The sequence below is a fragment of the Jaculus jaculus genome, chromosome 12 (genome assembly GCF_020740685.1).
Source record: "Jaculus jaculus isolate mJacJac1 chromosome 12, mJacJac1.mat.Y.cur, whole genome shotgun sequence".
Classification (NCBI taxonomy): domain Eukaryota; kingdom Metazoa; phylum Chordata; class Mammalia; order Rodentia; family Dipodidae; genus Jaculus; species Jaculus jaculus.
The window spans coordinates 30,537,561-30,563,289 of record NC_059113.1 but is presented as its reverse complement, the minus strand read 5'-3'; the positions used below and the strand labels follow the sequence as shown (position 1 = coordinate 30,563,289).

The 25,729-nt window shown below is 47.4% G+C and overlaps 2 protein-coding genes across 2 annotated transcripts in view; one reads left to right on the top strand and one right to left on the bottom strand.

Moving 5' to 3' along the window:
* The first annotated feature begins 233 nt into the window (after positions 1–233).
* Positions 234–11,893, top strand: Smcr8 (SMCR8-C9orf72 complex subunit). Its single transcript, XM_004669033.3, has 2 exons — positions 234–2,827; positions 7,052–11,893. The coding sequence occupies exons 1-2, from the start codon at positions 474–476 to the stop codon at positions 7,503–7,505; spliced, it is 2,808 nt and encodes a 935-aa protein (XP_004669090.2). The 5' UTR covers positions 234–473; the 3' UTR covers positions 7,506–11,893.
* A 943-nt stretch (positions 11,894–12,836) lies between these two features.
* The window catches only part of Shmt1 (serine hydroxymethyltransferase 1), a 30,353-nt gene continuing 17,460 nt past the window's right edge, over positions 12,837–25,729 (bottom strand). Inside the window, exons 6-12 of the mRNA XM_004669031.2 lie at positions 24,024–24,105; positions 23,384–23,596; positions 22,539–22,655; positions 19,399–19,521; positions 15,545–15,661; positions 14,066–14,176; positions 12,837–13,775 (exon numbers count right to left, since the gene is read on the bottom strand). Coding sequence (XP_004669088.2) covers positions 13,603–13,775; positions 14,066–14,176; positions 15,545–15,661; positions 19,399–19,521; positions 22,539–22,655; positions 23,384–23,596; positions 24,024–24,105 — 936 coding nt within the window. The 3' untranslated portion in view covers positions 12,837–13,602. The remainder of the gene's footprint in view (positions 13,776–14,065; positions 14,177–15,544; positions 15,662–19,398; positions 19,522–22,538; positions 22,656–23,383; positions 23,597–24,023; positions 24,106–25,729) is intronic.

Here is a 25,729-nt window from a genome sequence, read left to right as displayed (position 1 = left end):
TTTTGCACGGGTGCTTCCGGGTCAACGTGACCCGGATGACCGCGAGTCATGTGACGCTAAGATGGCGGTGCCGCGGTAGCCCAGGGGTAGCTGTGGCGTCCCCGGAGCTGCGGCCGTTTCTGTCCTTGGGTCGTGGGGGCGGCAACGTTTGGCTGGTCCTGCGGCGGCCGGTAGCCTGCGTCGGGAACCTGATCGGGACGGGGGCTGTCGCCGAAGCCGTCGCCGTGGCGGTGGGTTTAGGGAAGTGCGGCCGTCTCGGTGCGGATGCCCTGCCTTCCTCGCCGGGGGACGAGGACAGCGACCAGCTTCCTCGGTCATCTGAGCCTGCAGCTTTGGAGCTCATGAACCACTGAGGGTCCGCCGGGCGGCCGCAGGATCTGCGCTTCCTCATCCCAAGGCCTGACCTCCCCGCGCCGGTTAACCCCGCATCATCATCTACTTCCTCTCAATGTTCTCTCCGTATTTCAGGAAATATGATCAGCGCCCCTGATGTGGTGGCCTTCACCAAAGAGGACGAGTACGAGGAAGAGCCTTACAATGAGCCGGCCTTGCCGGAGGAATACTCTGTGCCCCTCTTCCCCTTTACCAGCCAGGGAGCCAACCCGTGGTCCAAACTCTCCGGGGCCAAGTTCTCAAGGGACTTCATCCTTATCTCCGAGTTCTCTGAACAGGTGGGACCCCAACCCTTGCTGACCATCCCCAATGACACTAAAGTTTTTGGCACTTTTGATCTCAATTACTTCTCCTTGCGGATCATGTCTGTGGATTACCAGGCTTCCTTTGTGGGTCATCCTCCTGGTTCGGCCTACCCCAAGCTGAACTTCGTGGAGGACTCCAAAGTAGTACTGGGAGACTCCAAGGAAGGGGCTTTTGCTTATGTCCACCACCTTACCCTGTACGACCTGGAGGCCCGTGGCTTTGTGAGGCCCTTTTGCATGGCTTATATTTCTTCAGATCAACATAAAATCATGCAGCAATTTCAGGAGCTTTCAGCTGAGTTTTCTAAAGCGTCTGAGTGTTTGAAAACAGGCAACAGGAAGGCATTTGCTGGGGAGCTTGAAAAAAAGCTCAAAGACTTGGATTACACTAGGACAGTGCTGCACACAGAAACCGAGATCCAGAAGAAAGCCAACGACAAAGGCTTTTATTCATCTCAGGCAATTGAGAAAGCCAATGAACTGGCTAGCGTGGAGAAGTCCATCATTGAGCATCAAGACTTGCTGAAGCAGATCCGCTCCTACCCTCGTCAGAAGATGAAGGCGTCTGATTTGTGTCCCGGTGAGATGGAACATAACCATGAGCAGGCTGACCAGGCATCCACTACCTCTAACCCTGATGAGTTGGCTGATGTAGATCTTTACACCTGTAGACCAACTTATACCCCCAAACTCATCAAAGCAAAGTCCACCAAGTGTTTTGACAAGAAGTTGAAGACCTTGGAAGAGCTCTGTGACACTGAATATTTCACCCAGACTCTTGCCCAGCTTAGCCACATTGAACACATGTTCAGAGGAGACCTGTGCTACCTCCTGACCAGTCAGATTGACAGAGCACTTCTAAAACAACAGCGTGTAACTAATTTCCTTTTTGAAGACTTTGTGGAGGTCAGTGACAAGATGGCAGACAGACAAGAGAGTGTGTCCTCTCAGCCCGGTCAGGACCGGCCACCTTCCAGGTCTGTGGAAGAATGCCCCATTCCTAAAGTGTTAATTAGTGTTGGTTCTTACAAGTCTAGTGTGGAGTCTGTGTTGATAAAGATGGAACAGGAACTTGGAGATGAGTACAACAAGGAAGTGGAAGCACCAGAGTCAAACAGTTTTGACCTCCAGGAAAACCTGGACTACCTAGATATGGATATGAAAGGGAGTATCAGCAGTGGGGAAAGCATTGAGGTTCTGGGCATGGAGAAATTCACCTCTGTTTTGTCTAAGTCTGACAGCCAGGCCAGCCTCACAGTGCCACTGAGCCCCCAAGTGGTCCGTAGCAAAGCAGTCAGCCACAGGACAATCAGTGAGGATAGTATTGAAGTTCTAAGCACCTGCCCTTCCGAGGCCCTCATCCCTGATGACTTTAAGGCCAGCTACCCAAGTGCCATTAATGAGGAAGAAACCTATGCAGATAATGAGGAGGCCATCCACTTCGAGGCAAGCGTTAGTGCCCCAGAGCTGGATGAGGCTCAGGAGGGTAGCTTGGAAAACACCCTATCCCAAGTAGACTCCTGCTGTATTGGGAAGGAAAGTGAAGGTCAGCTGGTGCCACTCCCCACTTCAGTCCACATTCTCTCTGACGAGGATGGTGTGGTGAGCATCCCCCCACAGCCCTACAGGCAGAAAGACCAGGTGTTCCATGTGGACTTTACAGTGGAAAATGCCAGTCCTTCCAGAGACAAAAGTAGTGACATGTTCCCATCTTATGAGCTGGACCCAAGCCATCTGCTGGCTAGCCGGGATGTTAGTAAGACCAGCCTGGACAACTACTCGGACACAACCAGCTACGTGAGCAGCTTGGCTTCCACCAGTTCGGACAGAATCCCCTCCTCTGCTCATCCTGGTGGCCTGTCCTCCGAGAGACACAAAAAGAGGGCTGGCCAGAATGCCTTAAAATTCATCCGTCAGTACCCCTTTGCGCACCCAGCCATCTATTCCCTGCTTAGTGGGAGGACACTTGTGGTCCTTGGTGAAGATGAGACCATAGTCAGGAAGCTTGTGTCAGCACTGTCCATTTTTGTACCCAACTATGGCCACTATGCCAAGCCTGTGAAGCATTGGATTTCCTCCCCTTTGCAAATTATGGATTTCCAGAAGTGGAAGCTTATTGGCCTACAGAGGTAACTGGTTCCAGGTGGTGGGGAAGGGCCACAGTTTGGAATGAGACAGGTTGATCTTATGGATACCAGACAGGGAAGGCTGGTTTCTAGTTAAGGCCTGACACCAACTCATTGTTACTTTTGGCATATCACTCTCCTCTGGCTTCTTGTGGTTGTCTTGTCTGTTGTGGGGTAAGGAGTTCATGATTCCTAAGTGATTGCTGACCCTGATTTACCTCTACTTTTGTGTCTGAACTGTTTGGGAGAATGTCTTCATTTTTATTTTTTGTGGTGCTGAGAATTGAACCTGGGTCTTCGCATGTGCTAAACAGATGCACCACTGAGTGTTAGCTGAACTATGTCCCTAGTTCTTGGGAGAATTTCTTTAAGTCATGGATTCCAAGCCTAGAGATCCTGATTCAGTTGGTCTTGGGTAAATCTGTATTTTTTTTTAATTATTTTTATTTATTTATTTGCAAGCAGAAAGAGAGGGGATGACACGCCAGGGTCTCTTGCCATTGCAAACAAATGCCAGATGCATGCACCCCTTTGTGCATCGAGCTTTATGTGGATCCTGGGAAACTGAACTCAGGCTGTCAGCTTTTGCAAGGAAGTGCCCTTAACTGCTGAGCCATCTCTCCAGCCCAGGAATCTCTCTCCCTCCCTTTGCAGACATGTGCCTTAACCTTTTAAGTCATCCCTCCAGTCTTGAATCTCTTATTTATTTATTTATTTTGGTTTTTCGAGGTAGGATCTTGCTGTAGGCCATGCTGACCTGGAATTCACTATGTAGTCTCAGAGTGGCCTTGAACTCATGGCGATCCTCCTACCTCTGTCTCCCAAGTGCTGGAATAAAAGGTGTGTGCCACCACACCCAGCTTATTTAATTTTTTTTTAGTTTTTATTTATTTATTTATTTATGAGAGAGAATAGGTCCACCAGGGTCTCCAGCCACTGCAAACAAACTCCAGACTTGTGTCATCTTGTGCATCTGGCTTACGTGAGTCCTGGGTAATTGAACCTTGGTCCTTTGGCTTTGCAGGCAAGCGCCTTAACCACTAAGCCATTTCTCCAGCCCAAATCTCTTGTTTTGAAAGGAGTCTAGGGTGGAAAGATGCAACAGAAAATTTGCTTTCTTGCCCTTTTTAAAAAAAATTACTTGAGAAAGAGCAAACACACATGCACAAGTGCATCTTGGCAGTGCAAACGAAATCAAGATGTATGTGCCACTTTGTGCATCTGGCTTCAATGGGTATTGGGGGACCAAACCCGGACCAGCACACTTTGCAGGCAAGTACATTTAACCACTGGGCCATCTCTCCAGCCCAAGATCTGGAATCTTAATGCACAGTGAGGTTTAGGAATGACTGATTTTTTTTTTTTTTTAAATAATCAGGGCCAGAGATACAATTTAAAGCATATGCCTGTGAAGCCTAAGGACCCAAGTTCAATTCTCCAGGTCCCACGTAAGCCAGATGCATATGGTGGCACATGTGTCTGGAGTTCGTCTGCAGTGGCTAGAGGCCCTGCCATGCCCAGTCTCTTTTTCTCTCTACCCTTCTCTCTATCTCCAATAAACAAATAAAAAATTAAAAGAATTATTTGAGAGAGAGAGAGAGAGAGAGAGAACAAAAAAAAGGTCAGGGAGAAAGAATGAATGGGCATGCCAGGGCCTCTAGCTGAGCAAATGAATTCAAAACACATGCGCCACCTTGTGCATCTAGCTCTACGTGGGTCCTGGGGAATTGAACCTGGGTCCTTTGACTTTGCAGGCAAGAACCTTACCCACTAAGCCATCTCTCCAGCCTGACGACTTTTTTCTTAGATTCACACTGTGTAAATGTCTGACCACCTCTGGGAGTTGCAAGAAGGCTACAATGGCTTTTCCTCTGCTGTTGTGTTTGCTCTGAAAGCCCAACTCAACGAAGAACCACAACAGTTCCTTCCCCTCCCTCTGAAGGCTATTTCATTTCCCTGCCACCTGTTTCTACTTGGGGAAGTTTGGTCCTGCCCTGCCCTGTGGAACATTCTCAGTGGATATCTGGGCAGGTTACTCTTGCATTCTAAGCAAATAGGAAGATTGGGTCACTGAATGGTCATTTGCTGAATATTTATGAGAGCAACTAAGTGCCATCCACTGCTCAGTGCCAGAATTATAGGGTAAATCAGCTGTGGTGACTTCAGCCTCCATTCTGTCATCATGCCAAGCTTGACCTCTCTGGGGCTGTATCCTTCGTTACAGATAGAATTAGCATGTCTGCCTCATGATAACAGATGTCCCAGCATCTGACCATGGCCTGTGAGTGAGTGATTCTCTGACACCCTAGTGGACTATGAGGGAGGCAGGCAGGGTCAACTGGTCCTGGCTAGCGTGACTTTAGGAAGGGGCCCTTAGAAAAGACAACTGGGAGCTGGGCGTGGTGTCATACGCCTTTAATCCCAGAGAGGCAGATGTAGGATGACCACCATGAGTTCGAAGCCACCCTGAGACTACATAGTGAATTCCTACCTTGGAAACAAACAAACAAAAACACTAAAGTGAAGAGGAAGTTAGGTGTGGTGGTACACACCTGTAATTTCAGCACTCTGGAGGCTGAGGTAGATCAAGAGTTTGAAACCACTGGCACAGGGTGAGAAGGCTCTTTTGAAACCTCTTAACTGTCCTTGTGGACTTTATGAGTTGTTTCCTGCCAGCAGGCCCCAATTTCCCCTGCCTGTGGGGTGTGCTATCCTGACCACTGCTCCTTATGGTTCATGGAACAGGACCAGGGCCTGTGGGAGTCTTCCTTTTCCAGTTCTAACATGACTTTGCCATGGTCTCTAGGCCTTCTAGTCTCTAGATCTTATCCTCCTTCCAAGGTTAGATTCTCCATGAAGCCCCTGGATCTCTAGTGGATACTGAGGCCACATACTCCTTCACCTTGCTAAAGGAGGTAAAAGTCTCCCAGTCAGATGGAGCTTGTGCAGGACAAGACTCTAGGTCACTCTTCATCTCAGCCTCAGCTCCCAGGCCAATGCCTGGTATGGAATAGATGTTCAGTGAATGACTGTTAAATACACAGTAACATCCAGGAAGGAAGAGATACTGTGAAATGACCCTATCCCCACCATCAGTTCTTTTAACATACACCCCATCTATGTCTGAATTAAATCTTAAATGTCAGAAGTGGGTTATTTGAAAATCTTGTTGACCAGTCATATTTGTCAGACCTCTAGGATAATGACTGTTCCTCTAAGAAAACTGCTTTACATTTTTTATTTACTTGCAGTTCTGTGGATTGAACCCAGGACCTTGGACATGCTAGGCAAATACTTTTTTTTTTTTTTTAAATTTTTGAGTTAGGGTCTCACTCTGGTTCAGGCTGACCTGGATGGAATTCACTATGTAGTCTCAGGGTGGCCTTGAACTCACAACATCCTCCTTCCTCTGCCTCCTGAGTGCTGGGATTAAAGGCGTGTGCCACCATGCCCAGGTAGGCAAATACTCTTAACATTGAGCCAACCCCCGCCCTACCCTAAAGGAAGGCTTTTAAGGAATAGCCTGGGAAGGCTGGGCACTTTGCCTCCTTCCTACTCTGTCCCCTGGAAGCAATGGGGACATGATACCAAGCCAGACAGTGCTGGGGCTCTAGAATAAAGACGTTTCAGTCCATAGGGGAAGATAAGTAAATAGTAGGTACCACACTGGTCGATTCTGGGACCAAAATAGTAAAGATAACAACACCCACTAAAGGCCAGGCACTGTCCTATGAAGACTCAATTTGTCACTATAGTGACTTCAGTAGAAATACAACTATTATCTCCACATCATACATGAGGCTTAGAAAGGGTAAAAGAGCTTGAGTCCTTAAGTACACAGGCTAGAAGCCAAGGAGCAGATCAGAATATAGTTTAACTTGATGGGAGTCCAAGTTCAAGAATGAGAAAGACATTCTCGTAAGAGCAAACGGGCAGGTGGTTTTGAAGCTTGGCTCTCTCCATGGTGCATCCACTTTGGCATGAGGCCTCAGAGGTCAGCAGGAATCAAGACTCATCAGGGCTTTGGAGGCCAAGCCAAAGGTTTTGAACTCAGTATAAGGGTAGTGAAGGAGCCCTTTGAAGATCCTGGTCATAGTTGGTCTTCCAGAAGATGCTAGCATGTGCTAGCTAGATGGGTGTTACTTTGGGCATGTGAGCCCCATGTCCTGAGAGTCTGCCTCCATTTTCCTGACCCCTACCTCTCCTCCTGACCTTGCCCTTTTTCAGAGTGGCCTCCCCTGCCAGTGTGAATACCCTCCATGCCCTGAGCCGTTACAGCCGCTATATAAGCATCCTGGACCTGGACAGCAAGACCCTACGCTGCCCACTATACAGAGGCACGCTGGTGCCTCGCCTCGCTGACCATCGAACTCAGATCAAGCGGGGCAGCACCTACTACCTGCATGTCCAGAGCATGCTCACCCAGCTCTGCTCCAAGGCCTTTCTTTACACCTTCTGTCACCACTTGCACCTGCCTGCCCACAATGAGGAGACCCAGGAAGTGGTGGCCAGTCGCCAGGCAAACTTCTTGAAGCTGAACCTGGGCCTGGTGAATGAGGACATCAAGGTGGTACAGTACCTGGCCGAGCTGCTGAAGCTGCGCTATATACAGGAGTCACCTGGGACCACCCATCCCCTGCTCAGGTTTGACTATGTCCCCAGCTTTCTGTACAAAATCTGAGGTTCGTCCCTGACACTGTGACCAAGACTGTGACTTGGTACAAGAGGGGAAGGGTCGGCATGACTAAATGGTTGCCTGAGTTGCATTGTTGAGCCTTCTGATGTAGTTAAGTGGGAAGGAAACTGGTGGCAGCCATGGTTCTCATGTGGCTCTGGGTAGTTTGTGAGGTGGGCTGGGCAGAAGTAGGCCCTGGGAAAGAGTGACACCTGAAGACTGGCAGTTTGGGCAGGAAGAAAAGGCTGTAACCCCTCAGGCTGGAAAAGAGTGGCCAAAGCCTGGATGGGAAGATGCACTGGACACATCCAGCACCATCAGACATTGGAATGACAAAATATGCCTGTGAACCAGCCTGATAACTGTGATGATGTGGTGGGAAACAGCCCACAATAGCCATTGCCTCATTCTGACCTTCCACTGTGGCCTTTGGCCTCCTGGAGCCCATAGTCCCAGGTGAGGCCCCTGAACAAGGAGATGGAGAGTGTTCTGGCCAGATGGAGTGGTAGACTCCTGGGCTCTAGAGCACGTGAACCCATCCTCATATCCACCCAGAAATGCTTGTAAGTCCCTGGAGGTTATTCCTCAATTGTCACTAGGCGTGAGTGTGAAGTAGGTGCCAAATGACCACAGCCAGTATGGGGACTGTCCTAGGATCTACAGATGGAACAGGCCACATGGCCATCACCACTGTGCAAGACAGGCTGCCTGCAGTTATCCTGGGGCTGCCCAAGGCTCTTCCTGGCTAAAACAAGTACTGACTTCCCTGGGGATGTCTGCAGACATGCTGGGACTTTGCAGGTCACACTCCAGTGACACTTCTGCAGCCATTTTACTACCTGTCCTGAGGTCTTGGCTTGGCAATGGCTGGTTAGCCTGTCTGGTGAGAGCTTACATTCAGAGAGAGCTGCCATTGTGGGACTCACGTCAGTCCTCAGCCCTTCAAGGAAAGGGTTTGAGCCTGGCAAGGAGGCACCTTTCTGGTTCCACACCTGACTCACTGGTGGCTATCAAAATGGCTTACCTAGGGCTTCTAATGCAGCTACCACTGATTTATGAATGGAGGGCTTCTTGCAAGCTTGAAAAGGTTAGATCTTTTTTCTTTTTAAGCTGTTTTACTTTTTTCTTCCCCTAGTGGGGAAACTGGGAATTACTACTACTTTTTTAATTTGTTCCAAAGCATTGTGGTAAACTGGACTTGAGTCAGCCTCATGTGTACATTTGTTAGGCACTGTGTACACTGTTCATGGGTCCTGCTGCTGAGGCCTAGTCTCCTTGTTAGCTGGACACACCACTGAGATCTCTGAGAAAAGCAGAGACCCCCCCCCCCCCATGGAAGCCGTGTGACCAAAGATGGTTTGGAGCATGTCACCCCTATGGTCACCTTTGCTCCAATCTTGTGTCCGGTTGGTCATGGGCCCTATTTCTTGTCAGAAGGTATGATTTTGCTTCTGATGCTGTGGCAGATGACACTGCCTACATATCATCCGTTTCTTTGTCACTGTTACATATCATAGCAGACATGTAATAGATACCTTGGGAGCTTCTGGCTGAGCCATCCACTTCTCATGAGCCCCTTATCTACCAATGGCTCCTCCTGTTTTAGATGCTGCTCTGCCTTCTGACTGGTTGGCAAAATGCTCTATCTTCAGGCCTCTAAGGATAAGTGGCATTTTATCTTGAAGGTCTAGACAGGCTGGAAAAGTGGTCACATTAGCATGGCAACTCTAGGCTAACACTGTACCCCTGGAAAAGTGCTAAGACAGGAGCCGAGCTTCAAACAGATGCTGAATGGCAACCATGCTTGGCCTTTGAGATGCTGAAGCCCTGCACTTCAGTCATCTAAGGTGGAGGTCCATCTGGGGTATTTCCTTGGCAGTCAGCCACAAGGGTGGCTCAAAGGCAAGACTAGTGGGGAGCAAACAGGAGAGTCCTGTGTAGCAGCCACGAAAATGGCAAGTGGTTCCTTCCCTTCAAAGCAGTGAAGTAAAGATGGCCTGAGAGTGGTTGAACTCTTAAAAAATTCTTCTTAAAAAGACACAGCCCAGGCTGGTCTCAAACTTGCTATGTCAAGGATGCCCTTCAACTTCTGATACTCCCACTTCATAAAGTGCTGAGATCACATGCCACCAGTGCTGATTTCGAGATTTAAGATTTTGGTTTAAAAAGTTCCATGTGGTGATTTCAAAGGATTACTTCATGAAAAAAAAAAAAAAAAAAAAACATGTTTCCTCAGAGGGATCACAATGAATGGTGCTGGGATTGAAGACTGGAACCTACAAGTCTCACATTTATATACCTTGATAGTTGAGTCATGCACCCACACAAGAGTTTCCATTTGAGGTATTTCTGCAGTAACAGGCTAATAATTTTGTTTTTTGTAAGACAGTCTCGTGTAGCCCAAGCTAGCCTTGAATTCACTACATAGCTGAGGATGACCTTGTCCTGATTATTCTGCCTCCACCTTCCTGAGCGCTGGGAATATATACAGGCATGTACAATAGCAGGTTTAGTAAGTGTTAGAGAACAAACCTAGAGCTCTATGCATACTAGACAAGCACTCTACTGAATGAGTTACGTCCCTATCTGGCTAGTAAGTTTTAATAAATTTAATAAGACCTAAAAAGGAGGTGATATCAGAGCCCTTCATTACTTCCCTCCTCTCTTTGAGGGCTCTAGCACTAAGACATTAAAATTGAAGCTCGTTTCAACTTGACCATCAAGGCATCATTTCCCTCCTCATTTTAAGAACCATCTGATCAAGCTAACAGCTGTACCCTAGTGAGCATTCAGAAGCTCTACTGCAGAGGTCAGTTCATGGTTTCTGATAGCATGGGGGCTAGGACACACTCACCGGCCTGAGTTGCTGTATCCTACCTTACTTCCTTCAGTAGACACTTTGGATTAAAAAAAAATGTGATTCTTCCATAATTTCCTACAATAGCCTGTAGTCATTTCCAGATTTGGAAATGGACTGCAGTAGCAGACCTGTCATTCCCAACTCGGCTCTTAACTCTTACTTCAGATCAGTTGCAGTATTCATAAGAAGTCCTATAAACAATCCTAGGCAGGCCAGGAGATTTCTTCCTCCCTCCCCACCCACAAGCCCCCAACAAAGTGCCAGGCTGCATGGTCTGGAGGGAGAGCATATAACCCTGTGCTCCCTGGACATCTTGCATATACTGACCACCCATCTGCCAGTACATGCCACTCTCCAGCCTGAAATGCTTCATGCTGGCCCAGTGTCCTGTGCTGCTGTTGTATTTTATACATGTCTGGTAGCTCGGCTGATGGCAGGAAGAGTGAGATGGGTCAGCAGGTATGCCAGGCCTTTGGAGAGAGGCAGACCTGCCAGCCTTCCCAGGCTCCTTCACCTTCTGTTTCCCTAGAAAGCTCACAAGAAAGTGCCTGGCTTACACTTTAAAACAAATTAGCCAGCTTTCTGGCTTTACCCCAATATTGTGATCAAATTGGAACCACTCACATATTTATATATACTGTCTTAGATGTGAAAATGAGTGCATCAGATTTCTCTTGGCAAAGCCATTCCTAATAAGGTAGACACAGTTTCCCTGAGCCCACTAAGTTTTCATTTGGTTAAAGCTTTGGGAAGGAGGTAGCAGTAGCAGGTGGGGTGGGGAGTGAGCACCCTACACAGTGTATTAAGCAACTGGCTCAGCTTCCGGGGCGGCTATGCACAGAAGCCCTGGAGATGTGCAGTTGCCTTTAGCCAAGCAGGAATCAGGATCTTGTATGTAAACCTGCTTAGGTAGCAGAGCAGCCCTAGAAGCAAAGATGTAGAAACTCTATCATGTCACCATGACCCCTGAAGACGGTCACAGCATGGAGAAGTGCTGACAATGGGCTGGACACCAAGAAACCTTGGCCAAGCTGTTTAGTACAGGAGAGTTGGAAGCAGCAGGTTGGACTGAGGGAGATAATTGTCTGAGGTTGTAGTGAGAAGCACAGGCTATAATGAACTTTTATCATTTTCTAAAAAGCTATTTTGTTACTGCATGTTCCTACCATGTCTCTGCAAGCAAGCATCTCCTAACGGCTGAGCTGTCTCTCCAGCCCTACCACATCTCTGACTGTTCCCAACCCTGTGAACTGCAGCCACAGTGCTGGAGCCAGAGCACAGCTGACGTGACTGTCCCACAAGTGTCACTGCACAAGTTTAACCAGAGTAAATGCTAAAGAAATAGTATGAAGACTGTACTTTTTTTAAGAAATTAATTTGAGTTCAGATATTTTTAAAATATAAAAACTGGTTGTATTTTTTAAGGCTATAATTCTTGTAGAAACATTCTGTGGTACAAAAATGTGCATATTTAAAAAATCACCTATAGTTTGCACTTCCACTATGAAAAATAAAAGATTCTTTGGGAAGGTGACATCTGGAATCCTGATTATAGGAGGGAGCTAGTTATTCTGCGCAGGTGACCCAGGAGGTCCCTGGCCCTTGCTGATTGTTAAACCAGGAAAAAAGGGCATGTCTCTGGGTGGGAAGTGGAGCAGATCATTTTTATGAAATTGTGTGTGTATGTGCATACATGCATTAGGGATGAACTCAGGCCTTCAGCATGCTAAGTACATGTTTCATCTTCAGGCGATACACCTATGCCTAGCCCTTCTGTAACATCCCATTACACACTTGTCTAGTGTGAAGCTCTGAGCAGATGACTCCAAATTGTCCTGTGCCATTTTTACTGTGTGTGTTTATGTGAACATGTTTGTTTGTCCACACTGCGTAAGGAGGGCCAGGCATTAATGTCAGGCATTCCTCAGTCACTCTCTGTCTTATTTTTTTGAGACAGGCCCTGTCCATGAACCAAGAGCTCACTGATTCAGACTAGCTGGCCAGCAAATCCCAGGTCTCTGCCTACCCAGCACTGGGATTACAGCCATGTGCCACCACATTCAGCTGTTTTTTGGGTTTTTGTAAGGTTTATTTTTGCCAACTTTTTTTTTTTTTAGTTTTTATTTATTAGAGATGGAGTGAGTGAGAGAGAATGGGCATGCCAGGACCTCTAGCCACTGCAAATGAACTCTACATGCAAGTGCCACCATGGGACTTACATGGGACCTGGAGATTCAAACTTGGGTCCTTAGGCTTCACAGGCATGCGCCTTAACTGCTAAGCCATCTCTTCAGCTCCACATTTAGCTTTTTTTTGTGGGTACTGAGTATACCGAATTTGGGTCTTAGTATTTCAAGCACTTTACCAATTGAGCCGTCTCCCCAGCAATGTTTTTTTTTAATTGAATATTACATTTATTTATTTATTTATTTGAGAGAGAAAAAGAATGGGTACATCAGGGCCTCTAATCACTGCAAACGAACTCCAGACACATGCACCACCTTGTGTATCTGGCTTATGTGGGTACTGGGGAATCAAACTTGGGTCCTTAGGCTTCACAGACGAGTACCTGAACCACCAAGCCATCTTCCCAGCCCCACCCCACTCCCAGCCATTTTAACAGCTGTAATTCAGCGTTGCTCTGGCATGCCCTGCACAGCAGAAGAGAAAGCGGCAGCAGCATTTGCAAGCTGTGAACCTGAACCTTCATTACATGCTACAGGGCTCAGTGAGCTTTGAGAAAGAGAAGAATCCTGGAATCTTTCTAATAGCTTTGCCACGTACTGCTTGCTTCTATCTGTATGATTAAGGCCAAGTACTTATTTTTTCCAGAATTACATAGTTCTCCCCACCCCCAAGGTAGGATAGGGTCTTGCTATATAGCCCAGGCTGACCTGGAATTCAGTATGAAGTCACAGGTTTGCTTCAAACTCAGTTATCCTGTTACCTTAACCTCCCAAGTGCTGAAACTAAAGGCGTGTGCACCACACCCTGCCAGAATTACATACGGTTTTTGAGAAATGAATTTCAAATTTAAATTCCTTGTAGCCTGTCTCAGACGTATATACTAACAATGGGACTTTTTGCTTTGTGAAAACATGAGAAAAGCCTAAAAGAAATGTCCTCACAAGGACAGAGAGCAGCTCAGTGGGGTCCCTTCTGGGTAAAAGCCACAGTGTCCTTGAGCAGGTTGTCCTCTGGGCAGTCCCGTTAGCTGGCAGGTGTGGGAGTGGGCTGGCACCTTCAGAAGTTGGGCAGTCCAGGCAGTGAGAAGCTGGAAGCAAAGCTCTCCACTTCCTCCCGGAGAGCCTGCATGGCACTCTGGTACTTCTCATTTCCCACCAGTTTCTCCTTGAACTCTTTCAGTGTGGCCTTTGGGCCCATGTCACTCTGAATCTGCAGAGTCAGCTCTATTCCTGGATACAAAACAGTGTATGAGGTTCCCCTCACTAGACATTTTCCATAATGTTCCCACAGCAGGGAATGACCAAGCTTCATAGGTATGAGCACTCTCCCCTTAGGAGATTCTCAGGTGTATCCTAGGCAGCACACATTGACAACCCTTTCAGACAAAATATCTTACTAGAGTGATTTTGCTGTCCTATCCCCAGCCCTCACCTTCTACACCGAAATGCCCTCCAGTGGCCAGGTCTTAAGAAACTTCACACACACAGTAATTGTGCTGACGCCCAAACGTCATCCTTACCTCTGTGAATAAAGTGTGCTACTTTTCGGAAGTCTTCTTCCAAAAGTCCTCGGGATGTCAGTGCTGGGGTCCCTAGACGCAGTCCACTGGGCCGCAGTGCACTTCTGTCACCTGCAAGACAAAAGGGCCCTAAGCCACGCCCCAACACACTACTGTGGCCACTGCATTTAAATAGGGACATTTGGAGGGTTGGAGAGATGGCTCAACAGTTAAAGGCACTTGCTTGCAAAGCCTGATGGCCTGGATTCAATTCCCCACATAAAGCCAGATGCATAAAGTACATGTGTCTGGAGTTTGTTTTTAACAGCAGGAAGCCCCAGCATGCCCATTCTCTCTCTTTGCTGGGCGTGGTGGTACACACCTTTAATCCCAGGCAGAGGTAGGAGCAGCACCATGAGTTCCAGGCCACCGTGAGACTACATAGTGAATTCCAGTTAGAGTGAGATCCTATGGGGACACTTAGGCAAGGGATTCCAGCTTGATCTAACAAGAAGGCAATTAATCGACTTAAAAGCTAGAAGCAGAGGCTGAAGAGAGGACTTAGCGGCTAAGCACTTGCCTGTGAAGCCTAAGGACCCCGGTTCAAGGCTCAATTCCCCAGGACCCATGTAAGCCAGATGCACAGGGTGGGGCATGCATCTGGAGTTCATTTGCAGTGGCTAGAGAGCCCTGGAGCACCCATTCTCTCTGTCTCTTTCGCTGTCGCTCTCAAATAAAAATAAATAAATAAACAAATAAATAAAAACTAGAAACAGGACTGGAGATATGGCTTAGTGGTTAAGGCAGTTGCCTCCAAAGCCAAAGGACCCAGGTTTGATTCCTCAGGACCCATGTTAAGCCAGATGCAGAAGGTGGCGCGTGTGTCTGGTATTCGTCTGCAGTGGCTGAAGACTCTAGTGCACACAGTCTCTGTCTGGCTCATTCATATAGATATATAATTTAAAAAATATTAAAACACAGCTGGGCATGGTGGCTCATGCCTTTAATCCCAGCACTTGGAAGGCAGAGGTATGAGGGTTGTTGCGAGTTCAAGGCCAAATTGAGAGTACATAGTGAATCCCAGGACAGCCTGGCCTAGAGTGAGACCCTACCTCAAAAAAAACAAAACAAACAAACAAAAAACCCACTAGAAACAGTCGGAGGATGAGGTTGGATGAGTATGGACCACTGATTAACCTGTGCAAAGCAGTCTTCTATAGTGTGGCCCTGAGTCCTACAGGTAGTTAACATATCTAGCTGGCTCTCAGATGTGAGAAATGCTGTCTTGTTTGCAAGAGGCCCTGCCTCTCACCAACAGTTGAGCCATTCACATTAGCTTTTCCTTTTTGCTCCACACTGGCTTAAGGCCAGGTCTGGAGGAATGGATGGGGACCCCTCCTGTAGTCTATTTTTCCCTTGAACTAAAAAATATTATCAGCTACAATATTGGCTGGAAGAAATGGGTGGGGTATAGAAGGAAAAACCATGGAGAAGTCTCACCTGGGCAGGTATTCTTGTTACAGGCAATGGAACAGGCTTCTAGCACCTTCTCAGCCCTTCCACCATCTGTGCCCATGGAACGGAGATCCACTAGGATCAAATGGTTGTCAGAACCACCTGGGAGCAGAATTGGACACAAAGGAATCTGTACATGGTTGACTACAAGGAACCTGAATTCCAGAGAGATGTGGGCAGAACTTGGGAAATGGCCACACTCACTGAGCACATACTCAGCGGTAGAGGAGGCAGAGTCCAAGGAAACAGAGGACCCAACTATGGGGCCCAGAATGAGAATCACCCATGCAAGCAAAGATGCCCCAGACTTAGGAATTAGAAAAAGGACAACTCGGGCTGGAGAGATGGCTTAGCAGTTAGGTGCTTGCCTGTGAAGCCTAAGGACCCTGGTTCAAGGCTTGGTTCTCCAGGACCCACATTAGCCAGATGCACAAGAGGGCGCATGCATCTGGAGTTCGTTTGCAGTGGCTGGAGGCCCTGGCGCCCATTCTCTCTCTTTCTACCTGCCTCTTTCTCTCTCTGTCTGTTGCTCTCAAATAAATAAATAAAAATGAACAAAAAAATTTAAAAAAAAAGAAAAAGAAAAAGGACAACTCTTAGAAATGGTGCTCCTGATTAAAAGAAAACAAGGCTGCTGGGTAAAACAGATCCTGTAGCACAGTCCGCCCTTGTCCACACCAGGACGTACAAGGTGCTTGCACAGACTGAGGTATATCTGGCTTAGTGTCTTCTTAGGTTCTGTGACAAATGGATTTGGGACTTTCCCAAGTGCCTCCATCTGAAAACCCAGAGCCTATGCACAACTAGATGATCGCTCTACCTGAGTCACATACCCAGCCTCTCTGAAGCCAATTTTGAAGGCTCCCTGCAAACAGTAACGTAGTGAGCACATAGTCACCAGAATCACTGCGCTAGTCTTACCAGTCACTTTATCCCAAACCTCATAAGGCTAGCAGTACAGATCCCTAACTTAAAAGCTTCAGATCAGAAGCAACATTTCAGATTTTGGAATATTTTTGTATTTTCAAATATACTAGACTTCAGGGCTGATCGGTATCTTGTCAGTCCTTAAACTTTCCGACTCTGGATTAAGAATTGTAACCTGTATTGTCAATGATCAAGATCATTCTACAGTGTAGATTGTCTCTGAAGGTGGTAAAGATTAAGTTCTTACTGTACGACACAGCACTAGAACCTGTAAGAGACAGGCCTGACACTGGGCTTGGTGGCACATGCCTGTAATCCCAGCACTTGGGAAGGCAAAATCATGAGTTTGAGGCTAATCTGGGCTACATAGTAAAACCCTGTCTCGAAAACAAAAATAGGGCTGGAGAGATGGCTTAGCAGTTAAGGCGCTTGCCTGTGAAGCCTATGGACCCATGTTTGACTCTCCAGATCCCACATTAGCCAGTTGCGCAAAAGTGAGGCAAGCACAAGGTCGCACATGCCCACTAGGGGACACAAGCATCTGGAGTTTGATTGCAGTGGCTAAGGCCCTGGCACACCAATTCTCTATAGTTCTCCCTAAAAATAAACAGGGCTGGAGAGATTTCTTAGTGGTTAAGGCACTTGCCTACAAAGCCAAAGGACCCAGATTCAATTCCCCGAGACCCATGTTAAGCCAGATGCACAAGGTGGTTCATGTATCTGGCATTCATTTGCAGAGACTGCAGGCTCTGGTGCACTCCTTCTCTCTCTCAAATAAATAAATAAAATAACAAGATAGCCCTACTAGGTAGGTCACCAGGGGTACTTTTGGGACACAGTCCCTTCCTCTTCCACCAGGTGAATGGCTGTGTTCCATCATATGCTTCCTCCATGATGTACTCTCTTTGACATGGGTCCAAAAGTAATGGGACTAATCGGGCTACTCAGCTGTGGAATGGAAACTCCAAAACTGTGAACCAAAGTCTCTTCTGTTTTAAAGATAATGATCGTAGGTCCTTGTTAATGACAGCTAGCTAACACAGATGAAAATAGGGATAAAACAGAGCTTTCTGGATCTAGCACAAAGTCCCAAGTGTTCTTCACACCCTCGTCCTCAGTTTTTCTACTTCAAACTTTATTAAACTATGGTATGGCTTTCAAAGATTATAGCCATGGGATGGTTTCAAAGGTGCAGGTTAACTAAACCCCCAGTTTAGCTTTGGAGCCCCACAACCAAGGCTCACAGATTTGCTATGTGGCTTCCATCAGTCAGTAAACACTGGATTCAGATGCCCATGTGTAAAAAATGAGCAGTAAGGCACAAGACTATCATGAGACTCAGTAATATACCCAGCATAGCACCAGGAGGAGGGCAGGTCTGGATGCAAAAAGGCCAAGGAGACTAAGACATTCTTGACAGCAAGGCTACCCCACAGGGCCTATGGCAGAAAGGTACAAGACCTACGTCCTTACAACTCCATGGGCAATTCACAGACCAGTGCCATCTGGCTACAACTGTAGCTCCCACACCAAACCCAAGTCAGAAGCTGTGACTTAAATGGGAATTCATGAGCACATCTGAGTTTGAAAAAATGACCTTAGGGGCCCTGAAGGTCATCTCCACACTGGGACACTGGGATTTCTCAGGCTTCATTACTTTAAGATGTGAAGGCTGAAGAAGTACAACACAAAAGAAGGGTGTGCCCAAGACTCGGGGAAAGGAGTTGCTTGCCCAGTCCCTGCTACCAACAATTGGTATGAGCTCCTCTACACAATGCAGTGCCTGTAATCTCTATAAAGAATCAAGGGAAGGCTGGAGAGATTGCTCAGTGGTTAGAGGTGCTTGCTTGGAAAGCCTGATGGCCTGGGTTCAGCTCCCCAGTATCCACATAAAGCCAAATGCACAAAATAGCACGCGTGTCTTAAAGTTTGTTTGCAGCAGCAAGTGGTCCTGGCACACCTGTAGTCTCTCTTTCAAAAAATAAATATTTAGGTTAAAAAGGAGAGAGAGAAAAAGGGAACCTGATATGGATCTTCAGGCCTGTAATCCCAGTGCTCTGGAGGCTGAGATGTGGATCACTGAGAATGTGAGGTCAGCCTGGGCTACAGATTGAGTTCTAGGTTATCCTAGGCTAGAGTAAGACCCTGCATCAAAAAAAAAAAAAAAAAAAAAAAAGTAAAAGAAAAAAGCACACAGTGAAGGGAGCAGGTAGGAAGCCTGAGTTGGCAGATGCCAGACCCCATCTTCCTGGTTCACTGTGCTGCACTGAGGCCTGTGATTATACATAAGCCACCTCAGCGCCCCGCCCAATGACTGACTGTGTACTGAGAAAGCTCCATTCTCTTATGGAAACTCACAGCACCCGGGAGGTGGACAGAACCTCACATCAGAGCCACCCCTTGGAAAGACCAGCATGGTTTATTTTAAAGCAGACAAGGCTCTAGTAAATCAATGCCCACCAGCCAACCAAAGCCTTTTCAAGAAGGGAGAAGCTGTTGTGTGGGTGAGGCATGAGATATCACCACGGTGAAGAATGCCATGTCTGCACCAGCCAGCCAAGATCATAGTCTGAGCCCTCTCAGGTGAGCCTCACAACCTCCCCCAAAGCTATTGCTATTTCCAGAATGAATAGTTGCCATACTAGGTGCTAAGTGGCAGCTACTATTACTATCCTGTCTGACCCACCTGAGGGGACAGGTAGCAGAGACAAATGGAGGGAAAGGCCACAAAGCAGGCTCTTCATTGGAGGACATGGTGTCTGAGAGCATCACAGCAGTCAGTGATGGCAGTGCCCAGAGCCCCTGTCTTGCAGGACCCATTTGATAAAATGAACCAAGGGGCAAGGCTTCTATGCACCCACCCACTCACCTAGGAGGGGGGCACATCTGCCCACCATCATGAGCATTTATACCTGTGACTATTTTGTAGCCCAGCTCTTTGAGGGCCTCGGACAGAGCCTTGCAGTTGGCCACCACCTGGAGCTGGTAGACTTTGAATTCTGTAGTCATGGCCTGCTTCAGGGCCACAGCAACACCTGAACAGAGAGACAACAGAAAGGCAGGATCAGAGTTGAAGACATAGGAGTAAACCCTGAAGCCTCCTTTAAAAAAAAGGGGGGGGGGGGGGCTAGAGGGATGGCTTAAGGCACTTGCCTGCAAAGCCAAGGGACTCAGGTTATATTCCCCAGGACCCACATTAGGCAGGTGCAAAAGGGGGCACACGCATCTGCAGTCCACTTGCAGTGGCTGGAGGCCCTGGCACAGCCATCCATTCTCTGACCCCCTTTTCTTTGTCAAGTAAATAAATAAATAACAAAATATTTAAAGGAAAAAAAAGTATGGTGGTTTAGGCCTTTAATTTCAGATCAGCCTGGGGTAGAGCAAGACCTTATCTTGAAAAACAAACACAAACAAAAAAGGTAAATTGTTTATCAAGACCTTTTTTAAAAAAAGTTTTACTTTTAGTTTTTCCAGTTAGGGTCTAGCTCTAGCCTAGGCTGACATGGAAACATGGAATTCACTATGTGGTCCCAAGCTGGCCTCAAACTCTCAGTGATTCTACCTCAGCCTCCTGATTGCTGGGATGAAAGGTGTGTGACACTACACCCAGCTCAGCTCAAAAGGTATTTTTATTTATTTATTTGCAAGGGGAGAGAGAGAGAATATGAACAGGTACATCAGGGCCTCTTGACACTATAAATGACCTCCAGATGTGTGTGCTACTTTGTGCATCTGGCTTTATGTGGGTGCTGGGGGAACTGAACATAGGTTGGCTGAGTTTGCAAGCAAGCACATTTAACCACTGAGGCATCTCCCCAGTCTGTTAAGAGTCTAAAAGGCAAATTTCCTTCTTCCCATTTGTAGAATCAGCTTCCAGAGTGCTAGAAGGATTCTAGGTGGAAGGAGCTCACAGATTATAAATTTGCAAAACTGCTAGGGTCAACTGTCTTAGAAACCAGTGGGTTTTCCAGCTAGGTGATCTTGACTCTCTGTGGACCTATAGAGCCCAACCCAGGTGCAAAATGAAATAAAGCAGATTTAACGTAGGCACATTCTCATCCCACAATAGCCAAGAACCACTGAAAAGTGGTGAAAAATCTTCATGGATATTTTTATTGGTGCGTTTTGGTTTTGGAGGCTGGGTTTATTTCTTGACATTTATTTATTTATGTAAGAGGGAGAGAGAGAGAGAATGGGTGTGCCAGGGTTTCTAGCCATTGCAATCAAAAGGTATTTTTAACAGACTTAAAGCATAAGGGAAGTGCTGCAAAGACACATCTGAGATCATGGATATGGGCTTCTCAGAGTGTTGCCAAGGAAGCCTCCTGCTTTGCACCATGGCTATCCAGTGGATGTGGATCAGCACTCCCAAACAATATGCTTTTCTTTTTTTTTTAATTTTATTTATTTATTTGAGAGTGACAGACAGAGAAACAGGCAGAGAGAGAGAGAGAATGGGCGCACCAGGACCTCCAGCCACTGCAAACGAATGAACTTCAGATGCGTGCACCCCCTTATGCATCTGGCTAACGTGGGTCCTGGGGAATTGAGCCTCGAACTGGGGTCCTTAGGCTTCACAAGCAAGCGCTTAACCGCTAAGCCATCTCTCCAGCCCCAATATGCTTTGCTTAATGTAGTGCTGGGGTGCTAGGGATGGAATGAATCCAGGGCCTTATTCATGTCAAGCATATGCTCTGTCTTTGAGCCACACCCCAGCTATACTGCTTTGGCCCTATATTACCTGGCTATCCCTGTAGACCTCAGTGAAGGAAAACCCCTTTCAAGGACTGCTTTGGAGGAAGCCTATCCTGAGGCAGGAAAGCCCAGTACAATGCAACTGCCACAGGAAAACCATCAGTGGCAAGATGGATTTTAGGTTGTTTTTTTTTTCATGTTTGACATGTGAATATGAATCCTTAGGTACCCAGGAAGTTGTTGCCTGGCACTATATCATGTACTATTCCCATCATACCCATGGGAAGGAAGGCCAGCTTTCCCCTACACCACCCAAGTGCAATGAGCCCCCAGGGGTCAGTCCCAAGAACTGTATTACTTCAGGGACAGATGATCATGCCAAACCCATGCACCTCATTTGGAGCCTCCTGTCTGCTTGTGCAAACACCTAGAAAACCTGCCAGTAGCTGGGCCTCAGCATTTCTGGGTGGCAGGAACTAAGTGCTGAGCATAGAGAACCCAAAAGCCTCCTGGCCTCTACCCCACACCCGCACCTCCATCCCACTCTATGCTGCTTTCTCCAATCTCCGTGGGCACATGTGTGCTTCACTTGAGAAACCCCACCTTGTCCTGAGCACTCAGTGCCAATAAGCACCACTGTTGCCCAAGACAACAATGGGATGACTCAGACTGCCACAGATGTCCATACACCGTGTGTCCAAGCACAAGGAACAAGCTTAAGAGAGTCTGTGGAGCTACTGTGGATATAGACCCAGGAGTTACTGCTGTGGCCAAGGTTTGGGGTACAAGGTTCCCATGTGGGAGCGGGAGCCTACACCCCTATAGGCAACGTCTATGGGCAGGAGGATTTGAGCCTGCTTTTCCTCATTCCTGCTATACTCTACTGTGTTACATTTCGTCCCTGCTGTAGTTTTGCCCGAGGGAGGCCAATTGAGTGGATGCTTCTCTCCTGCCCTCCCTTATGTCACTCTTTTTGTTTGGTTGGTTTTTCGAGGTAGGGTCTCACTCTGGTCCAGGCTGACCTGGAATTCACTATGTAGTCTCAGGGTGGCCTTGAACTCACAGTGATCCTCCTACCTCTGCCTCCCGAGTGCAGGGATTAAAGGTGTGCGCCACCACGCCCAGCTTCCCTTGTACCACTCCTAAAAGCCTCCCTTATCTTCTAATTACCTCCAGTGTTACCATCTCCTGGACAGAGATGGTCCCTAACATCCCTTCCCCACTGTCAATGTCCAGCACGTTTTGGAGGACAGGAATTATGAGCCATGGGATGCCTTTCAGACTGCACAGTGGCTTTCATGGCTGAAGCTGCAACCCGAGTGTCACCCACAAGATGAGATGAACGTGATGATGTTACCAGCAATGGCGTGGTTGTGGGGGCCACCCTGTAGGCCAGGGAACACGGCAGAGTTGATGAGTGACTCCAGGTCATACAGAATCTCTTTGCCAGTCTTGGGATCCACGCTGCGCACACCTAGTAAAGAAAGCCATTAGAAGCCAGGAGTCGTGGCACACACCTTTAATCCCAGCACTTGGGAGGCAGAGGTAGGAAGATCACTGTGAGCTCAAGGCCACCCTGAGACTACAGAGTGAATTCCAGGTCAGTCTGGGCTAGAGTGAGAGCCTACCTCGAAAACTCAAAATAAATGTCATTAGAATGCTTAACAGATTGACCTGGCTGTGAAGAGAGCTGGTTTAATGCCAAGCAGAGGGCCCTGGTACATGGATGAGTGGCTGAAGTGCTGCTTTCAGCCCCACAAGTTCTACACCTGACCTGTAAGTCAGGCTCTCTAGCTCTTTTTCTCTATTTGTTTTTTGAGACAGGGTGTTACTAATAGTCCAGTCTGGCCTTAAACTCATGATCCTCCCACCTCAGCTTCCTAGGTTCTGAGATTATAGGTGCACATCTCTGCACACAACCCTTGTGATCTTTCTCTGAGAAACACGCTGGACCACAGCAAGTTCACCAAAATAACGCTGCATTCCAGGGCCTCTTGGCCCCCAGCACCACTATAACATGCAGCAGTAACTAACTTGCTTCCTGTTTTTCTGGCAGACACAAAGACTGAGGTAGTTTAGGGCTTCCTCAAAGTCCATCACTACTCCTTCCTAAGGAGCTCTTCAAGGCAACAGATCCCGATAGTCTCCAGAAATCGCAGACCAGAGTGTTCCCAGGCCCTGGCCCGCGTGAAGAGAGCTCACCCTTTCTGTAGAATATCATGCCAGCACGGCAGCCTCTCAGGGTCTTATGGGTTGTGCTGGTAACCACGTGACAGTGTTCAAAAGGGGAAGGCACTACACCAGCCGCCACCAACCCACTGATGTGTGCCATGTCTGCCATGAGATATGCCCCGCACTCATCGGCAATCTTCCGTAAACGTGCATAGTCCAGGTTTCGAGAGTAGCAGCTGGTGCCTGAGAAAGGAGAGGTGACATGGGAGTGTCAGGGATGTCTAGGACATTTGGGTCTAGATGTACAGATCTGAAGCTTGGAGATTCTCCTTCACCTGAGGTCAAAACTAGAGGCAACCCTGTGCTGAAGGTGGCACGCTGACCTGCCTCTTCAGCTCATGGGGTGAGATGACGTCTAATACACTACAGCACCGTGAGTCAGGAAGGACTAACATTTCTAAATGTGTTGCTGAGACCAGCTTTAGATCTGAACCACTGCTGAGCAGTATTGGTGGGCAACATGGACTGAGTACCAAAATAAATGCATTGACACAAGCTCAGCTATCCAAGGTGGATCCTGCAGTGAGCAAGAAGGTGAGACAGCTTCACATCCTCTGCAGGAGGCACAGGCCCTGCTTGGAAACCCAGCTGCTTCCTGCCTTCTGCTCACCTGCGATGATCAGCTTCGGGTGGAAGAGGCGGGCATTCTCCTCCAGCTGGTCATAGTTGATGTAGCCAGTATCTGGGTATACCTGGTGAGATCAGGAAAACAGGCTCAGCTGCTTCCTTTCGATGCATGAAGCCTCCTGCCCACCCACTTTAAGCCCCTGTACCTGCCATGATCCAGTCTAAGATCTGAGGCAGGGCACTGTTTTCAGCCTGCACAAGGAGTGTAGAGGGCCAAGAATCACACAAGCCTGGGGAAGCCCTCCAAGGGACCTCAAGGTGAAGAGGAACACTTGCCACACCCATGACAAGGAAGAACAAAAAAGCCCACGTGGGGCTGGAGAGATGGCTTGGGGGTTAAGACACTTGCCTGCAAAGCCTAAGTACCCGTTTGATCTGTCTCCAGATCCCACGTAAGCCAGATGCAAGCGCAAAGCTGCACATGTGCACTAGGTGGCACAAGAGTCTGGATTTCAATTTCAGTAGCTAAGGCCCTGGCACACCAATTCTCTCTCTCTCACTCTCTTTAAAAAAAAAAAAAGCCAGGCGTGGTGGCACTCACCTTTAACCCCAGCACACTGGGAGGCAGAGGTAGGAGGACTGCTGTGAGTTCAACTCCATCCTGAGACTACATAGTGAAATCCAGCTCAATCTGAGCTAGAGTGAAAGAGTGAAACCCTACCTTAAGGAAAAAAAAAAGTAAAAGAAGAACTGGTTATGTAGCTCAGTAATATAATACTTGCTGAGCATATAAGATGCCCTGGGTTCCATCCATACAAAAAAAGTAAAAATGCTCTCAATAGACAATAGACTCCCTCATGATGCACAATCCTAAATTCTGTTATCTTCAGGCACAAAACTGCCAGTTAACACCACTTCCATTCTAAGTCCCTTGAGGCAAGAAGGAAAAAAAAAAAAAAAAAAAAAAAGTAAAGATTAGGAAAGAAGAAAAAAGGACCCTATTCACTCCCAGTATGGCTGTACTGGGATTAAAGATGTTCACCACCACACACAGCCTACTTTATTTTTTATTTATATTTATGTATTTGAGAGCAACAGAGAGAGAGAGAGAGAAAGAGGCAGACAGATATAGACAGAACGGGCACATCAGGGCCCTCAGCCACTGCAAATGAACTCCAGATACATGTGCCACCTTGTGCATCTGGCTTTCGTGGGTCCTGGGTAATCAAGCCTTGAACTAGGGTCCTTAGGCTTCACAGGCAAGCGCTTAAGTGCTCAACCATCTCTCCAGCCCCTAATTTTTTAAAAAGGTTTAGAGACACTGTTAGATTAAGAGAAGTACAGAGAACTCCTGGCACATGGAAGGCGGGTAAAAAAAAATTTTTTTTAGCCGGGAGTGGTGGTGCACCCCTTTAATCCCAGCACTCGGGAAGCAGAGGTAGGAGGATTGCCATGAGTTCAAGGCCACCTTGAGACTACATAGTGAATTCCAGGTCAGCCTGAACTAGAGTGAGACCCTACCTCAAAAAAAAAAAAAAGAAAAAAAAAAAGAAAAGAAATTTTGTTTAAAGGGTTGGAGCAATTAAAAACACTTCCTGGGCTGGAGAGATGGCTTAGCAGTTAGGGCACTTGCCTGAGAATCCTAAGAACCCAGGTTTGATTCCATACTACCCACATAAGCCAGATGCACAAGATGGTACAAGCATCTGGAATTCATTTGCAGTTTTTTTTTTTGAGAGAGAGTAAGAG

Coding starts and splice junctions, on each gene's coding strand:
- Smcr8 (XM_004669033.3), top strand. CDS start 474: ATGATCAGCGCCCCTGATGTGGTGGCCTTCACCAAAGAGGACGAGTAC. Junction 2,828..7,051: donor AAGCTTATTGGCCTACAGAG/GTAACTGGTTCC, acceptor GCCCTTTTTCAG/AGTGGCCTCCCCTGCCAGTG.